Source organism: Salvia splendens, chromosome 9 (genome assembly GCF_004379255.2).
Source record: "Salvia splendens isolate huo1 chromosome 9, SspV2, whole genome shotgun sequence".
In the NCBI taxonomy this organism is placed as follows: Eukaryota; Viridiplantae; Streptophyta; class Magnoliopsida; order Lamiales; family Lamiaceae; genus Salvia; species Salvia splendens.
Window position 1 is genome coordinate 10,673,006 of NC_056040.1, and position 18,667 is coordinate 10,691,672.

The 18,667-nt window shown below is 39.9% G+C and overlaps 2 protein-coding genes and 1 non-coding gene across 4 annotated transcripts; all 3 read right to left on the minus strand.

The window, feature by feature from the left end:
* Nucleotides 1-8,951: 8,951 nt before the first annotated feature.
* Nucleotides 8,952-11,386, minus strand: LOC121747682 (DNA-directed RNA polymerases II, IV and V subunit 6A-like). The gene is made up of 6 exons (XM_042141783.1): nt 11,254-11,386; nt 11,070-11,103; nt 10,801-10,973; nt 10,656-10,707; nt 9,330-9,397; nt 8,952-9,236 (listed from the first exon to the last, which is right to left on the minus strand). The coding sequence occupies exons 1-6, from the start codon at nt 11,283-11,285 to the stop codon at nt 9,167-9,169; spliced, it is 429 nt and encodes a 142-aa protein (XP_041997717.1). The 5' UTR covers nt 11,286-11,386; the 3' UTR covers nt 8,952-9,166.
* Nucleotides 11,387-13,526: 2,140 nt separating this feature from the next.
* On the minus strand, nt 13,527-16,493 carry LOC121747408 (protein PHOX1-like). 2 transcript variants are annotated; one of them, XM_042141442.1, is made up of 3 exons: nt 14,410-16,493; nt 14,100-14,321; nt 13,527-13,802 (listed from the first exon to the last, which is right to left on the minus strand). In XM_042141442.1, exons 1-2 carry the CDS (start codon nt 16,379-16,381, stop codon nt 14,173-14,175), a joined length of 2,121 nt encoding a protein of 706 aa, XP_041997376.1. In that variant the 5' UTR covers nt 16,382-16,493; the 3' UTR covers nt 13,527-13,802; nt 14,100-14,172. The 2 variants fall into 2 exon arrangements, with proteins under 2 accessions (XP_041997376.1, XP_041997377.1); XM_042141443.1 differs by having other exon boundaries at nt 13,527-13,821.
* Nucleotides 16,494-17,890: 1,397 nt separating this feature from the next.
* Nucleotides 17,891-17,964, minus strand: TRNAN-GUU. Its single transcript has one exon. It is a non-coding gene; the product is annotated as a tRNA-Asn (tRNA).
* Between the last annotated feature and the right edge of the window lie 703 nt (nt 17,965-18,667).

The window sequence follows — 18,667 nt, forward strand, 5'->3', positions numbered from 1 at the left end:
GCGGAGGCGGGGGGCTCGTGCGTGGATTATGAGTTTTTTTAAAGTAATGTAATTTTTTTAATGGATTTTTTTAATTAATGTACTTTTTAAAATTTTAATATTATTATTGAATTTTCTCGTATATGTGTCGTAAATTTAATTCTGTATTTTGTGTCATTGTTAATTATTTGTTTTTAGTGCTGATGATGTGGCTAGGCTATGGCTGGGCTATTGCTTGTCCAGTTGCTTGTCCTGATGATGTGGCTGGGGGGATTTTAGTGCTGATGATGTGGCAGATGAATTTGTGGTTGGGCTATGGCTGAGCTATTGCTTGTCCACTTCCTATTGTGGATGCTATAAGTGAAAAGACATCATGGCGCACCTACGCACTTTGACCCGACATGTGAATCTGCGCACTGGCTCGAGCACCGGACTTGGCTATAAGATCTAAGGGCATCCGTAACACGTCTCGTTGGTTGCGTCTCGTTGTGGTCCCTATCTCATCTCGGAGAGACGAGACGGTAGCGAGACAGCGTTACGGGCTCTGTCTCGTCCCCAGCCCGTCCCCATCCCGTCCCGTAACTCGTCGCGGAGAGACACTCGGCGAGCTGTCTCGCCACGCGCGTTGGCGACGTGGCGAGCTGCGATTCGTCCTTGACGCCCACTCGCCGGCCCGCGAGTGGGCGTCGTTTATTTCCGTTGAAAATGTATTTTTTATTATTTTTTTATAAAAAAACTCAGAAAAATTCGAAAAAAATCTCAAAATTATACTAGTAGTTTATAGCTGTTTATAGCCGTTTTTACAAATTTTTTATTTTTTTTGAAATTTTTTAAGCCCCCAGTCACATCTAGGGGTGTCGAAACGGGTAGCGGGTATTGGGTACCCGCACATCCGACCCGTTACCCGTCGGGTTTCGGGTACCCGCTACCCGACATAAGCGGGAACGGGTTCGGGTACGGGTATTGAGTTTCAGGTTTTTGCGGATATCGGGTATACCCGATACCCGGACGGGTATACCCGATACCCGGACGGGTATACCCGATACCCGATTATATACCCGTTTAAATATAAATATTGTATTAAAATTTTTAATTAATATCCGTTTAAGTCTTTTGTCCATTACCGTAATTTTAATTAATACACGTTTTAGGATTAACTCTGAAGTCTTTTGTCCATTACCCTAAATTGTCTGCTCTTCACACCCGCGCCGCCACCCGCACCCGCCGCCCGCCACCACCCACATCAGCCGCCGACCCCTGCCGCGAAGAAGGTAAAGGCTCAAGTCAATAACTTCTAGATTGCTCCCCAATTCCTAAGAAACTGCGTTGGAAATTACTAAAACTGAAACGAGATTTTGTTCTGTGTTTTCAAAATATTGCATACTCTTTCATGCAACCTCTTTATGCATTAAAATATAGATTTAGGTGGCAAGTATTTGGGGATGAGTTTTAGAATTATAACACGTAACCTATATGCTGGATGAGTATTTGGTAAATTAATTTTTTATCAAGCTGGTGCATGGTGAGCTGGTTGTCAGGAATTTTTCATGCAACCCCAACGTGATGAATATATTTTAAACGGGTCGGGTACGGGTACCCGCCTGTCGGGTATGGGTGGATACCCGTACCCGACAAGCGGGTGCCCGTCACTGTGCGGGTCGGGTAACGGGACAAAGATTTTGGCTACAAACGGGTACGGGTACCCGGTTCTCCGGGTAACGGGACAAAGAGTTTTTTTTGAGTGATTCACTTCTATAAATATCAAATCATTCCCACAAATTAATCCACAAAAAAAAGCTCTCTATTCTCACGCAAGCACTCTCAAACACTCTACATTCTTCATCTCAAAACATTATTCTTCTCCCAAATTTAATCTATTCATGGATCCGTTTGAGCAAATGCATCGAATAATGGAAGAATCGCTAGAAGAAGATCGATGTAGGGAGGTGGAGGAAGCTGCGGCGCCTCAACGTCGATCCTGGACTTACATCCATCATAATTTTTATCTTCTTTAGCTTTTATTAATGTGGTTTTTTATTTTTTTAGAATTTAAAGTTGTAATTTTATTTTATTTAGGGTATCCACAGTGGTGATAGCCCAGCAATAGCCCAGCCATAGCCCAGCCACAAACTCCTCCTGCCACATCATCAATACTAAAAACCCTCCTGCCACATCAGAAATAGCCCAGTCATAGCCTAGCCATATCATAAATAGCCCAGCCACATCAATAGCCACATCACTAATAACACAATATACAGAATTTAATTTACGAGACATATACGGGAAACATTAATAATACTATTTAAATTTAAAAAAAATACAATAAATTAAAAAAGTACAATAAATTTAAAAAAGTACTAAAATTTTAAAAAAGTACATTAATAATAAAAATTACATTAAAAAAAGTACATTTTACAAAATGAAGTGCAAATCGCGTATATATAGTGTCTCGAAAATTTTAAAAAAAATAAAAAAACCGCTGGGCGATGCGCTGGGCGATCCCGACGCTGCAATGGCGCCGAGCGGATCGCCCAGCGCCCGTCGACCGCCTAGCGCTAGGCGATTTTTAATTCCGAAAAACCGCTCGGCGGTTTTCGGAAGCTGCAATGATTCGCCTAGCGCCGGCGCTCGGCTAGGGGGTGCGCTAGGCGCCATTGTGGATAGCCTTAATGAAGTGTGTTTTTATTAATTGAATTTGTTGGAAATAAAAATAAAAAATGAAATTGAATGAATAGTTAAGGGATGATGGTTAAGAGACGGTTAAGAGATGAAGGGTTGCAGGTGTTGTCTCTTAGTTAAGAGATGTGATGAAATGTACAATGTGATTCATGAATAATGAAGAGATGAAACGGTTAAAAGGGACGGATAAGAGACAGCGTTGCGGATGGTAAACACACATTTGAATCTTACATTCGGGCGGACCTACCCACATGAACCTGACAGTGACACCTAGATCTGCGTGTCTTGCCCGCACATCTGCAAATCCAAAACATTAAACTATGTTTTTTTAACATGTTAGACAACTCTTTCACATCAGTTATCTACCCTATCATATTAGTAACATTTATTATGCCGTAAGAGCCAACAGTAGCTTTGAATTGATTGAGATGGAAATCTCTTGGCAAATATGAAAAATCAATACTTTGTGAACTGAATTTTAAATTTTAAAAGATATGAGAAAGATTTTAATTGCAATTATCCCTGAGATAATCATTCCTAATTTATTTTAATGTATTGATAATTTTTAAGCTTGTGTAACTATTTTAATCTTCAATTTAATCGATCTTATAATACATCAATCCATTCTAAGATAGTATAAATTAAACGCCACCTAAATAGATAGATTGTACTATATTTGTTTATTGCATCCGAAATACTCAAATCTAATTTAACCAGCATCATAGACTATAGTATTGTGTAACAAAACATAACATATGCGGTTGAGATATCTGGAAGTTATTACTCCTATATGTCATTGCATGTGAAGTGTCAGAGTGCAGAGACTACATGATAGTATATCTCTCATGCTCAATTTAATTATCATAAATTTCATAATGCCTTAGACCATCCACTACGCGTCCCGTGCCGGGCTCGCGTCTCGTCCCGGAGAGACGGGTCCTCTGCGGGACGCGTTGCAGCGACCATCCCGTCCCTAGCCCGCGCCCGTCTCGTCCCGTAGCCCGTCTCGTCGAGACACGGGACGCGCTGTCCCGCCACGCGCCAGCGACACGTGTCTCGTCCCCATGCATGCGTGACGCCCACTCGCTGGCCCGTGAGTGGGCGTCGTCACTGATGACGCAATAATTCATTTTTTTTTTAAATTCGACTTTTAATAAAAAAAAATTCAAACGGTAATATTACCGTTAAATTTTTATTTTCGTTTTTTTAATTTTTTATATATTTTACTCTATAAATAATCCTATTTCATCATTTCAAACACAAACACACATCTATTCCTCTCAAATCCTCTCTATCACTCCAATTTCCATCTTCAATCAACTCAAACAAATTGATCCTTTTGAGCAAATGCGTCAATTAATGGAACAATCACTCGAAGAAGATCGACGACGAGAGGCGGAGGAAGCCGCGCCACCCCCACGACGCTCCCGGAAGTACATCAATCGGAACCGGGAGGAAGCCGCCGCACGGTTAGTACGCGACTACTTCTGCGATAACCCGATTTGGGGAGATACCTACTTCCGTCGCCGTTTTCGCATGCGGAAACCGCTATTTCTCCACATAGCGAATACTTTGGCGGCCAGGGAAGAGTTCTTCCGAGAAGGGTTCGACGCGGTCGGCCGTCCCAGCCACACGACGCTGCAGAAATGTACTGCAGCCATCCGGCAGCTTGCGACTGGACAAACGGCCGACATATTCGACGAATACCTGCACATCGGAGACACCACTTGGCGCATGTGCTTGCTCAACTTCTGCAGAGGCGTACGGGCAGCCTTCAGTGACGAATTTCTCCGGAGGCCAACCACGGAGGATTGTCAGTTCCTCCTCAACCTGCACGAACAAGTGCACGGATTCCCCGGGATGCTTGACAGTGTCGATTGCATGCACTGGCAATGGAAGAATTGCCCGGTGGCTTGGAGGGGGTCCTACACGAGCGGCCACAAAGGCACCCACCCAACCGTTGTACTCGAGGCCGTTGCCGACTACCGATTTTGGATCTGGCACGCGTACTTCGGGGTTCCTGGCTCGAACAACGACGTAAACGTGCTCCAACAGTCCGACCTCTTTACCGAAGTTTTGGATGGTAAAGCGCCGGCCATCAACTTCGTCGCCAACAACCGGCGGTATAAAATGGGGTACTATTTCGCCGACGGCATCTACCCGAAGTGGCCGACCTTTGTGAAGACGTGCGGCAGGCCTGCGAACCCAAAGCAGGCTCTTTTTGCGCAGAAGCAGGAGGCTGCGCGCAAGGATGTGGAGAGGGCGTTCGGGGTTCTCCAAGCGCGCTTCAACATCATCAAAGCCCCGGCTCGTTCGTGGTTCATGGAGAGCATGGTCGACATCATGTATACGTGCATAATCTTGCACAACATGATTGTCCGAGACGAAGGACCCGATGCGGGAAATTGGTTCGACCCCGAATCCCCCGGAAGCTCAACCGCAAGTAGTCCGCCGCGAAGTGGAGCGCATCCGTCTATACAAGAACGGTTGGCTATTCGGGCAAGGACACGCGACTCTAGCGCCCACACCCAACTCCAAGAGGATCTAATTGAGCACATTTGGGAAAACTTTGGCGGAACAGATTAAATTATGTCATTTTTATTTTTTTAGAATTTTAATTATGTCTTCATTTTTTTTTTATTTTAAGTTGTAATGTTGTTTTAATTTTAATAAAGTGTGTTTGTTTAAATTGAATTGGGTTGAAAAAAAAATTATAAATGAAATTGAATGAATAGTAATTAAGGGACGGTATAGACACGGTTAAGGGACGGAGCGTTGCAGGTTCCGTCCCTTAGTTAAGGGATGGATGAAAAAAGGACAGTGGGGCCCTCAAATAGTGCTCAAATAGTAGTTAAGGGACAGTTTAAGAGACGGTATAGAGACAACGTAGTGAATGGCCTTAGAGCATCCACAATGGTTATAGCCCAGCAATAGCCCAGCCACAAACTCCTCCTGCCACATCATCAATACTAAAAATCCTCCTGCCACATCAGAAATAGCCCAGCCATAGTCTAGTCATATCATAAATAGCCCAGCCACATCAATAGCCACATCACTAATAACACAATATACGGAATTTAATTTACGAGACATATACGAGAAACATTAATAATACTATTTTAATTTTTTAAAAAAAGTACAATAAATTAAAAAAAGTACAAAAATTTTAAAAAAGTACATTAATAAAAAAAAAATTACATTCATAATCGAAAAAGTACATTGCTTAAAAAAAATCACACGTCGGCTCCCTCGCCTCCGTCGTCGCCGTCGCCACCGCCACCGCCGCCACCGCCGCCTCCGTCGCCACTGTCACCGCCGCTGCCGCCTCCAAGCAGATCGTCATTCATGCTCTCGAGCAATGTGAAGAGAAATCTCTTCTCCTGGGGGTCCGTCGCCGCTCGTCATTCGGCTAACGTCTTCACCATCATCTGACGCGTTTGTTGACGCGCGAAGTACTTGAGATCCTCTGTAGACTGGCGGTCAAAGGGGATGTCGACTGGACCTCCTGGGAACCCCCGACGACCCCCCTCGCCTCCCGTTGCTCCCTCTTTTGCCCAGCGGGGCGAGGTCGGCGGCCGAACGAACGAGGGTTGGGGAGCACCTGGTCCGTCTCGGGGAGGTCGTGGGAACCACCGCTGCTGCCGCTGTAATCCCCGGTATAGTTCAATCGTTGCTTCTTCGGCCAGCCAACGTCGACACCTACTCGGAATTTCTCGGAGTCGTTCAGCACAAGATAGCAGTTCCAGTAGGTGAAGTCCTTATACAACCCGGGCTGGGGGAAGGCTTTCTCCGCTATCCTCCTGCAGTCGTCCTCTGTTTGGCCACTACTCTGCATGCGGAGGGCGTTGGCGTACAAACCCGAAAATCGGGAGACGGCAGCCCTGATTCGGTTCCACGCCTTCCGGCAATCCTCCCCGTTGTGTGGCCTCCCATCCGGGCAAAATAGCTGGTAGGCTGCTGCTACCTTGCCCCACACGTTGACGATCCTCTGGTTATTAGAAACAAGAGGATCGTCGCAAACACTCACCCACGCCTTTGACAGCGCAACATTCTCCTCGTCCGTCCACCTTCTCCGTACCGCGGGGTCATCCCCACCCGGCTGCGACGACTCCCCGACCTTCTTTCCCTTGCCCTTCTTCTTTGGGGCGCCACTACCCTGCACTGCTCCCCCCGTTTGAACGGGAGTTTCCGGAACTCCCAGACTATCAAACCCCAAATCCGACAACGCAAAATCATCAAAACCGCTCGGCGTGAACTGCGCATCCGTTGGGGTTGATGTGTGCGACGAAGCAGTCAAAAAATCAAAACTAGGGCAATAGACGTCCCCCGGCGTCCCCTGCGTCGCCGGTACGCCCCCCGGCGTCCCCTGCGTCGCCGAACCTCCCCCGGGTATCATCTGCATATTGGGTGCCCACCCCGGCATCATCTGCATATTGGGTGCCCAACCCCGCATCGCCGGGAACCCCCCCGGCGGACTCCCTCCAGTCGGCATCCCGGGTAGCATCTGCTGCCACGGGTACATGTTGTACCCGGGCATCTGATTCCATCCGCCTCCAACGGGGATTGGGGGAGTTTGAGAACCGCTCGTCCCTGAACTAGGCTCGTTGTTCAGATCCATTTCTCGGTGTTGATCTTGTACAGAAATTAAGATAGAGAGAGTACTCGTTAATACAAGTGGTGCGAATGAAAATGAAGTGCAAATCGCGTATATATAGTGTTTCGAAAAAAAAAATCCGCTGGGCTATGCGCTGGGCGATCCGGGCGCTGCAATGGGGCCGAGCGGATAGCCCAGCGCATAGCCCAGCGGTTTTCGACCGCCTAGCGCTAGGCGAAATTGATTTCCGAAAAACCGCTCGGCGGTTTTCGGATTATCCAATGGTTCGCCTAGCGCCGGCGCTCGGCTAAGCAGTGCGCTAGGTGCCATTGTGGATGCTCTTATGGGACCATTAATGCGATAAATAATCGGTTTTCTTATGTTCAATGCAAATGGTACTCTTTCATTTCTCAGCTAAATGTCCTATATTTTCTTATTTAAACGATCTCTAATAAATATCTCATTTCATTTTTACTATTTTTAATAATGGATCATACATTTCACTAATTCACTATAACTAACATTTTATTATAAAACTAATACATAAAAGTAGGACTCACATACAGTGGCGGATCTAGGGGGGCGACTATTTTTCCCTTATCGGGATGTAATTTTACCATGTCCGCCCCCTCCGTTTGCCTCCGGCGTCGCCCCGAATAACCAAAAAAATAGTCATGTCCGCACTAAACCAAGCTAATATTATATATTCCGCCCCCTCCATTTCCGGATCCTGGATCCGCCACTGCTCACATACCACTAATTTTTTCTATCTATATAAGACATTTAATGGAAACATGAGGGATTATAATAATAAATTTCATGTAGCACGTGAATTGCTAGACAAGTACAATGTGGCGGGGATGCTTGCCAAAAAGTAGCATCTTAAAAGCATATACTCTCTTCGTCCCACAATAAGAGTCACAATTTATCATTTTGATTCATCCTCATCCCACAATAAAAGTCACACTTTATTTTTACTATAAATGATAAATATATCTCACATTCCACTAACTCACCCCACTTATATTTTATTATATTACTAATATAAAAAAGTGAGTCTCATATTCCACTAACTTTTTCAATCTACTATTCCCTACATTTCTTAAAACTCGTGCACACAATCAAAATAACTCCTATTGTGGGACTGAGAGAGCATTTATAAATCAGGTTATTTTCACTTTGGAGATAATTTTTAGTTTAAATTAGATCATATTTTTTTATATTGATATTATAATATTTCATATTTAAATTTTCTTAAAGTTCGGACTAGATCCCCTTTTTCATAGTTTAAGGTATTAGAATAATCTCAATATAAAAACTGTGGCCTATTTCTTTAAAATAGACATCTCAGTCCAAAAATATCAACTCATATAAATTTGTAATAAACACATGCAGAAAACATTAAAAAAATACACAAAAACATGATTCTACTTGAATTGTCTTCTGTCCGATGATTAACATAATAGTAATGTGATCCCTCAATTGATAAATGATTAACATAATAGTAATGTGATCCTAAGAAACTCAACGAACAATTTTTTTTCCCAGGAACATGCTTATTTTCTTCAATTAATCCTTGTTATGCGATCCCTCAATTGATAAAATGGATAAACTATTAACGCAATGATCCCTCAAAATTCAAATAATAAAATTCTCCTTTTCCTATAGAACCGTAATGAAAAAACCCAAGAACCTAAGATGTACTAATGTCATTTCGATTCATCAGAAAATCAAGAGTTACCATTCCTTAGTAGGATAGATGGTAAAGTGCCAAACATCAATTTGAAGATAGAGAGATGGGTTAATGACAGACATCAGTATCTCCTCACCGCTTAGATTTGGTTCAATCACATGTTTTGTTCCTGCTTCAATTCAAAAAACAGACCCCAAATATCTTACAGATGAACAGTTGTTTCAGTCGCCTCCAACTTGCCTTTTCCAGGAGTCCTCGACGATTAATTCATCAACCCCCCAATCTTCATAGCTGCAGTTATCCCATTAAGATAAGATGATTAATAACCAAAACCGAAGAAAGGTATGGGGGATGAACTTCTGCTAGAATAAAAAAGAAACTTGCCTTCCATCAGGGAGATAACGACGGATTGTGAAAGGTATTTTTCGCTCTCGCAACTCTTTCATTGCAATCTGAATGTAGAATGGACAACATACATCAAAACCAAATTAGCAATGTTCATCACTTTAAAAAGGAGAAACACATTCAGACCATCATAACACTTACTAGTAAAAAATAGCAGTGAGCTATATTTATCAGAGTTATGATTTGCTTTTAACAATCATGTGTAATTAATTTGATATGCACCCCCTATCATAACAACTCATATAAATCCAGTGAGCAATTAAGAGATAAACTGTGTATTAAATATGATATACATACTGTAAAGCTTCAGGAATCTATGTGTAGCACAAAAGTCAGGTAAATATCTAAGCAAAAAGAACTTCAGAACAATTTTATTAGATCATTGTGATGCTCTCCAGACAGATGGCCAGGGCAAAGATTGAAAAAAATGCTACCACATTGCCACCAGACAAACAGCAACACAATTCAGCTTTTGAATTCTTTTTACATGTTAAATCAACCTCAAACAGAGACAATAACAGAAAACAAGGACCAGAGATTGAAACTGGTTTACGAGTGTCTAATAACAGTAGAAAAAGCAACAGAAACTTGCCTTGCGAAACAACCATATTACAACAGAAATCTGTAGCAATATGATCATCTTCTCATGAGACTCTCTTATACCAGTCTAATAACTCTGTCCTAAATTTTTATCAGACAAGATTATCTTACAAACTCAAAACCAGAATATCAACTAACAGCAAAAAGAAAAAAAACCGGAAGGGGCTTGCTTTAAAAAATGACAATACTACAACACAACAATCTAGTGATATGTAAAGTTTGAGTAGAACAAAGGAAGATGCAGTCCTTCTCTTGTTGAAAATGGTAAATCCCCAACCTATTAATTGGACTTCAACTGTCTCAAATAAGCTGGATGTCAACAGAATTTCACTTTTACACAATTTATTTTCATCTTCAAAATCACTGCTTATGCTGTATCTCCCCTACCTTAATCTTAAACTAGTTGTGAATATTCCAACTCACTTCTTCAATTATGGGTACTTTTATACAAGAACTTAACCTATATCATAATTCAGTTTTGCCTACTTAAGCAGATTAATTCAAATCATAATAAATCAAACCAACCATCAGACACCAACAATTCCAGCCCTTCAAATCAGTAAGTAGAATCAAGTAAGGTCCCTCAATAACATAGAACTTAACCACAACTTAAAACACAAATAACTTAACCATTCAAGATCATCAACGAGATTGTTTAAACCAAAAGAATAATTAACTACGTATCATATGCATAATCAAACTTACCTCTAGAGGATCAGTTTCACCCTCCAATTCTACCATCACAGGAGCATTCATGCTGCCAATGAACACACACAAATGTCACATAATTATCGCAAAAAAATTTCAACATACACATGCTAAGAACTCAAAAAACCCTAGAAACGCGAACCTAATCTGCAGCGCCCGCGTGCCCAAAATCCTCGCCCGCTCATACTTAGTCATATACTTAGACGTTTTCCGCGGGCGTTCCATCCCCTCCTGTTCTTGTTTCTCCTCTCCCTCGCCATCAAGGGCGTCCGGTATGTCCTCAGCTGCGTCATCCTCCTCAACCTCTGCTCCTTCCTGCCAAAAACATGATAAAACCAACATAATCGGTTATTACTATTATTTATGTCAACAGAGAAAAGTGATTAACAAAAATACACAGTTAGAACTCACATCGAGCTCGGGCTCCGGTGGCTCATCCTCGTACCTATTGAATATCAAAACGTTTCGGTTATTTAATTTAGTTTATTTTTCGTAAGCATAATAAAACCCTAATTTTGATTGATAAATGCTTTTGGTTCATTTAGGGTGAGTAGAAAATTGAAAAAAATTGAAAAAAATCGAAACGTTTACGAACCCTCCATCCATATCATAATCTTCATCAGCCATGGCGCCTAAGGTTTTCCTCTGTTCTCTAGCGGTTGGTCTCTTCTCTCCTCTCTCTCTCTCTCTCTGCTCACTGCGATGTTTGTAGTTGCTTGCAATGCAAATCGCGTGAACAATTTCTGTATTATATATACTCTTTAAAGTTGCAAGTTTGGGCTGGTTTAGACTTTATGCTACTTATTGGGCCTATGAATTATACAATCAAATGAAGATATAGTATTAGTGTCGGCTTCCTTTTTTTCGTATCTCTCTACACAATATATTCACAATATTTTTAGTTTATTACCACAAACCCAAAATTATACTACTTAGAATTGTCAATAAAGAAATGAGTGAACTGCACAAAAGGTCTCTAACTTTTCGCTTTATAACAGCAAAGACCCCTAACATTTAAAAATCCCATCACAGGTATCTAACAAAATATATAATCACAAACCTTGTGTTTTTTGCCATTTTCCGGACGAAAATGCCCAAATAGGCTGAAGGGCAGTTTAGTCTCTTTACCTCCCAAACCTGCAATGCGGTGTAAGAGATGCCTCTTCAAATATTATTTTAACCATTTTTATTAAACTTGTGCCATGTTAATAGAGGCTATTTTTTAAGTAGATCGAGGGAGTATATACCCCACAAAAGTGCATGAACAATTGTTGTTATCATTTTATTTCATTTTCATACGATTACGACTAATTATATTTATCGTAGTGGGACTGTGCCATATTTCCCTTTTCAGAACATGCAATTTATTTTATGTACACGCATTCTTAGCTAATTGGCATATTCTATATATCATTTATTAATATCGCGATTCATCATTTTCAATGTACTTGTCATTACAATGCAAATTATGTTAATTTTTTTATAAGTTGCGTTCGTTTTGTTTTTTTTTTCTTTTTCTTTGCTTTAAGTGGGAAATAACTCATAGAGTCATAGTAGTAGTATATAACACGTGTAGCCATGTATATAGGATAAAAAAAACTTGAAATTCAACTAATAAAAAAAAACTCTTGTATATAAATCGAGCTAAAATATTGAATTTATATGACATTGATTAACCCACGTAATTAAATTTCTAATAGTGTAAGGATAATAAATGCATGATCTAATGCTTGAATGCGAGAAATTTTAATTTTTATAACACATTTTAATTGTAGATTGAATTGGTAAATCGTAATTTGAAAAAAAAAATTATAATTAACTATAAATATATCGTTATCGTTGGAAGGCTTTATTTTAAGTGGGATATAGTATTTTCTATTTTCTTTGTTTGTTTTTTGAATGCGTGAGAGATATTCTATTTCTTTGGAAGATTTATATGCTACTATATTTTTATTGTTTTGAAAAGTTATACGCTTTATTTATTTGTAAATATACGCTTAAAGTGATGTGAACATATATATAATAAGACTGAAAAACAAAATAGACTTTACATATATAGTTTCTTTTTTTAAAAGAGAAGGCTTGATCTACAAAAAACATGCCGACATATTATTTAAAATACACTATTTTTTCAAAGAATCAATAACGAATAAATTTATACTACTTTCTTTCATTATCAATTTTCTTATATGTTCATTAAAACTAAATTAATACAACGATTAATTGAAAAGGACGACACCAGTTCTGTTGTCTTTTACTTCAACCCTTAGCCTATCAATTTTATTTAGAATAATTTATGGAGTCTCCCTTAGTCAATGATGACGTGTACCCCCACCCCACCCCCACCACACCAATCATTGATTCCCTTTTATGTCACATCAATTAGGATTGGCAGTACATGCAGCAGGTGGGATGCAGTGGCGGCGTCACAAAAGGTCGAGTTTGCCCTTTCAAGCCCTGATGGTGTTATGGTCCGAAAAAACAAGGTTTGTGATTATATATTTTGTTAGATACCTGTGATGAGATTTTTAAATGTTAGAGGTCTCTGCTGTTACAGGGCGAAAAGTTAGGGACCTTTTGTGCAGTTCACTCCAAAGAAATTAGGGTTAACCCCCAATTTATGTCCTTGATAAACAAATTGAACTTCTCAAATCCGTTTTCGCTTAAAAATCCCACCTTTCAAAACTGTGTCAAGCGCCTCTACTACAACATTTCCTTTTGTTAATGTTTTTCTATCACCGGTCATTTATCTCTACGCATATTAAACAAACCAGACTCATTCAATATATATAAGGAGTAATATTCTCTACTTGAACTTGACCTAATTGGAATGGAGGTCCAAGCCAATATTGAGATAAGAAATGAAAAAAAAAGTGCATATTTTAAATATACAGAAAAAATGTCATGATTCAGAATGACCTCTATACATCAAGTCTGAGAGATAAGCATTGTTCTATGATAGTTCCCCACTGGAAATGCAGAGAAACGTATATAACACCAAAAGCATTAAAAAAATCACTCTTAGCAAAAAAGCATCACTTGATTCTCTGCAACAATCCCTCCAAACTGGAACACTTGTAGGCTTCACTCTGTCGTCACATCTTGCTCTCATTAGCCAAAACGAGCGCGATCAACGCTCTGTTCCTGGACAATAAACAAAGACCTTTGCAAATGAACATCAATAAACATGTACAAAGTACTTTTTTCCAATATTCTGAGTCTCTCAAGTTTGATATGAAGATAAAGTTATGTTGCCTTTGAAATACAAAGTACTTTGCTTGAATGGTTAAGTAAACTTTTAATCTATGATTAAGACCTTATCATGCAAGTTTTACTTCACTGAAATCTCTTAAAACATAGATTTACTATGATCACATGTTTCTGAGCTCTGCATATTTCAATAAACAGCAAAAAAATGGCCAAGATGGAGAAAGCTCTTACTCTTGATGTATGAGATAAGCCCAATGAAGCTGTTCAGTTGAGTAATATGTTACTCTCTGTGGACACATTCCTTCTATGCACTTTCGAGGGCAGTATAAAGTTTTGAAACACGTCTTCGGAGAAGTGGCTCCAATCGGAAGGAAGAGATGTTTCTCTGCCATTTTTTCGCTTCATACATTTCGTTCCATGCTTGTACTATCTCATCGATGTTGAAACCACAACCTGGAACGAATTAAAAATAGGTAAACTATTATGGATCGACGAAAGGAAGAATTTTTCTCATCGTAAGATGATAATAGTTGTACATTACATTCCAATCCTGTGTCATTAGAGCAATGGTTCTTGATCATGACAGCAATGTCAGCCGAAGAAGCTCCAGCTTGTTCAAATTTCTCAACAGAGACCTCCAAACATTCTTGCCAAACAGGAAGTCCTAGTTTGTATTCCATGACCGATCTTTCGTACAACATGGTACCCCACAATACGAATATCTGGGATCTAATGTTGTTAGCCTGTTCCTCCAGTTCGTCTGCGGATACCAGTTTGAACAAGTTATCGAGCTTCATTCTCTGCAATAAACTTTCAATGTTATTTTCCTTATGGAGCTCCGCCATACGCTGCTCTTGCTGGTCTTCCCACATCTGCATTCCCTTCTCCATGTTTTCCTCTGCATTGTTGTAAAGCATAAGAACTTCTCCCGAAGGCCACGACTCTATATTTGCCTCTGTCGCGACAGCATAATACCAAGAAAGCTTTGCTTGCTCAAACTGCCCCTGCCCGTGGGCTAGAACAGCCTCATAGAAATTTGGTTTGATTTTCAAAGCCTCTTCATATCTCTTTCCTGCTATGCTGAACTCCTTCTGCGCGTAATCAAAAGCAGTCTTGATTTGTTCGAGCACAGATTGCCTGGACGAATCATCCGTGAAGTACACTTTCTTCCTCGCCCTTGACATATGAACATTACCCCAATTGAACATGGCTAAAGCAGCCAGCTCTTGGAACTTATCTGCAGCAACAGTGAAAAGGCCTTGGGCCTCGTCACTAGTGACCGTTTCTTCCATTGCTTCCGAGTAGAGCTTCACTCCCAGCTCATGGAGATCTATGTAAGCATCAATGTCAAAACCAACATGGTTCTTGAAGAACTGAGCAAACTGAATTATCCAATCACTGATACAACTTGATTCACTACTCATCACCTCCTTTGATTTCGCCTCCTTTCCACTTGTGCTCGCCTGCTTCTTCTCCATCTTTTCCTGCCTCAACTTCCTAAACAACGGATCTTGATCCGGGCTGACTTCAATAACATGAAGCTTTATCGGGGCATTATCTGCAGACGATTCAACCAGCCTCATCTCCTCTGTAGTGCTGATTGTCACCATATCGCCTTCTTGATCCTTATACTTGACCCTGACGGCCTTTGAGGAAGGAAATCGCTCAGCAATGATCTGCCTCAGCTTCAAAATATCGCACTTGACAGGAATCTGAGTCCATCTAATGTCTTCCTTAAACACTAACTTCACTGTTCTCTTCAGCTCCTCTTCACTACTCCTAAGTTTCTCTACCTCAACAACCACCTTATCTTCCGAATTCTTCTCAGCTCGACTACTAGTAAGTGCCCTAATAAAGATCGAACTAGCAGTTCGTTCCTCAAATTTTCCCTTCAACTCTCTCTCATTATAACCACCCCTGCTCTCACTCGAACTTGAGGAAGGCGAATCAGTGTAATCAGGCATTGGAACCAAATCAACGGGGATATCGCAAAGCCTCGACCCCTGCCTCTCAAACACTCTCCTCAACCTCTCCTCAATCTCACAAGCCATGAGATTGTTCGGCTCCGACCTCAACACTAATCTAATATCCCTAAGTGCCAAATCAGGCCTGTGCAAAGTCTCATGACACCTAGCTCTCTTCAAGAGGGCCTTGCAGTAGTTGGGGATGACCATAAGAGCCAAGTTACACTCGTGTATCGCCCGCGGATAGTCGGGCACGCCCAACTGCATATAGCATTCGGCCATGTTGCTCCTGAGATACGCCATATCCGCGTGGAAGTCCGGGAGCAACTTGATCGATTTCTCATATTTTAAGATGGCACCCCCATAATCCCTCTTTTGGAAAAGCCTATTGCCATCCTCTTTCAGTTTTTGAGCCATGGACATGAATGCAACTGTATCTATATCATAAGGTCTCTGGCTGTTATAAGGCCTCTGGATATTATGCCTCGCAATTAGCTCTCGCCATTTATCGCCATGAACGCCCTTGTCTCTTTCACTCTGATTCTCCATCGTGAAACCAAAATTTAAACACTATCTTCTAGCAATTCCCAATTCGATATTTCCCCTAACCCTAATAATTTGATTGAGACAAGATTCTTGAAATGCATCAATCCAAATTAGGGCAAAAACCTAATACCCAAATTAAATAAAGTAAATGTACAATGCTGAGAACTCAATCCTTACCCCAGAAAGCTGAGATTAAGGCTCCGGATTCCCACAAAATAACTAAGTGTTGGGTTTGATGTAACATACACGAAGATAACAAAGATACAATCTTTTCTTTGTTTTTTTTTGGTCACCTTTTTTCCCTTGAGAGATAATATCAAGAATATGATATTATGTTTGGAAAGGGAATAATTATCTGCAAAAACGCGCGCACTCTTATTCAAACCTTTCAAAAGTTTCTTGTGATTTCATGGAAAATCAAGAAATTTGTTGGTATGTTGAACGAGATCATGCGGTTGCAGAGATACGAGAAAAGGTAAATTTTTTACTTAGATTTTTTTGAAGCAAATGAAAATGGTGAAGCAGCAACAAAGAAAATTTTGCAAAAATTTTGTGAAGAAGGTTATGAAGGGACAAAAAGGAAAATGAGGGACCGCATTTGTCGGTGCTCCAAGATTGCAGGAGGACCACGGCGGTGGCCGTTTGACATCGTTCGTACAAATTTCTTACTACCAAATTACATCGTGTATATTTTATTTTAAAAGCTATTTTAAATTTATGTAATACTAGATACGATTTCAGAGGTTTACATATATTCAATGAACGACATCCAAAAATATACTAGTACTACTAGAAAATATGAGTTGGGTTGATTAACTTCAACAAGCAGGATTTTGATCTTTGACAAAATACAATACAAAATAATTTTTTTATCATTTCAAAGTGCAGCTTTGAAAGAGTATTTTTGCTCTGCTACTACAAATCTTTAAAATAACTTTATGTTGCAATATTAATGAACCTGAAATAGAAGTATTTGTATTCTAGTAGTAATACATTAAAGGAAAAATTTGTGTACAAATGCAAGTATTTTAAAATTGAATTCAACTATACTCCTCATCAAAATTTATTAACTCTATTTTTCAATGTATTATTAATAATTATAATCTATTAGTTATTAGTATTAAAACAGATACACTATATCCAAGTGTTCATATTACAATAATATACTCCACTCCACGTCCCAATTTCGGATTAAGTGCATAAAACCTAATGTTAGCTGATAAGTTAAAGACTTAGCTGCTATGAGGAAAGTGAAAATTGGGGGGAACTAAAAGCACACAAAGTGAGTAATATTGTACTAATATATCAAGATCTATATTGGGATACATAATTTATCGTCATTTTATTCATATTTTGTATCCTTGAATATATTTAATATGAGTATTAGTTTGATTCATTAGGAGACAATCTTTATTCGCACTCATAAAATTTAGTGTCAATTTTTAATGTTCTCACATAAAATTTAGTAAAATATTCTCCCAATTAAACATGAAATAAAACAAAGAGTTTACCCGCTAGAAGGAGGGGTTGAACCTCCGACCTTGTGGTTAACAGCCACACGCTCTAACCAACTGAGCTATTCCAGCTTGTTGTATATCTATGGAAATAATATGTATTCTAACAGTATATTTCTTAAAATTAGTTTTTCCAGCATACTATCTTTTCTTTTGCGTAAAATACCTCTTAAACTCCACAGATAAATATCTTTGCAATTTTTTGTATTGTAATCTAAAGTTATGTATATACTAATTTTTAAAGTAACCGAATTTTTATTTATGTATCCTAATTAGGACCGAGGACTGTGTCTGGATCACCCTTAATCCAACCAAACATTCTACTATATCCTTGGGAATCATATAAATAAGAAAGCAAAAACTAACCAGTTAACTAAATCAGATGTAAGATGAAGAACTCCGTCGAAGTACCATAGTAGTATTATTCATAAATAAAGTAAATGCTAAAGTAGAGCACGCAAGCATGATGCATGCATCTAATAACAGTATTGAATTTGTAAGCATTAGGCGATGCTAAAAGATATGTGCATAAAATTAGGTGTCATGCGTTTGATTTGGAAAGGAACAAAATAACAATCAAAAGCTGTCTCAAGTTGTCAGGTTTATCTAATACTACTTGTAATAATGGAGTGCTCATTTCAGTTGGAAGAAGCTCGGCTAGAAAGGAGTTCGGTAAGCTCGGCTTACCGAGCCGGAACTAGCCTGGAACTAGCCGAGAAGAAGAAGGCAGAAGTCGGTAAGCTCAGCTAGAAGGAAGCTCGGCGTTGAGCTGGAA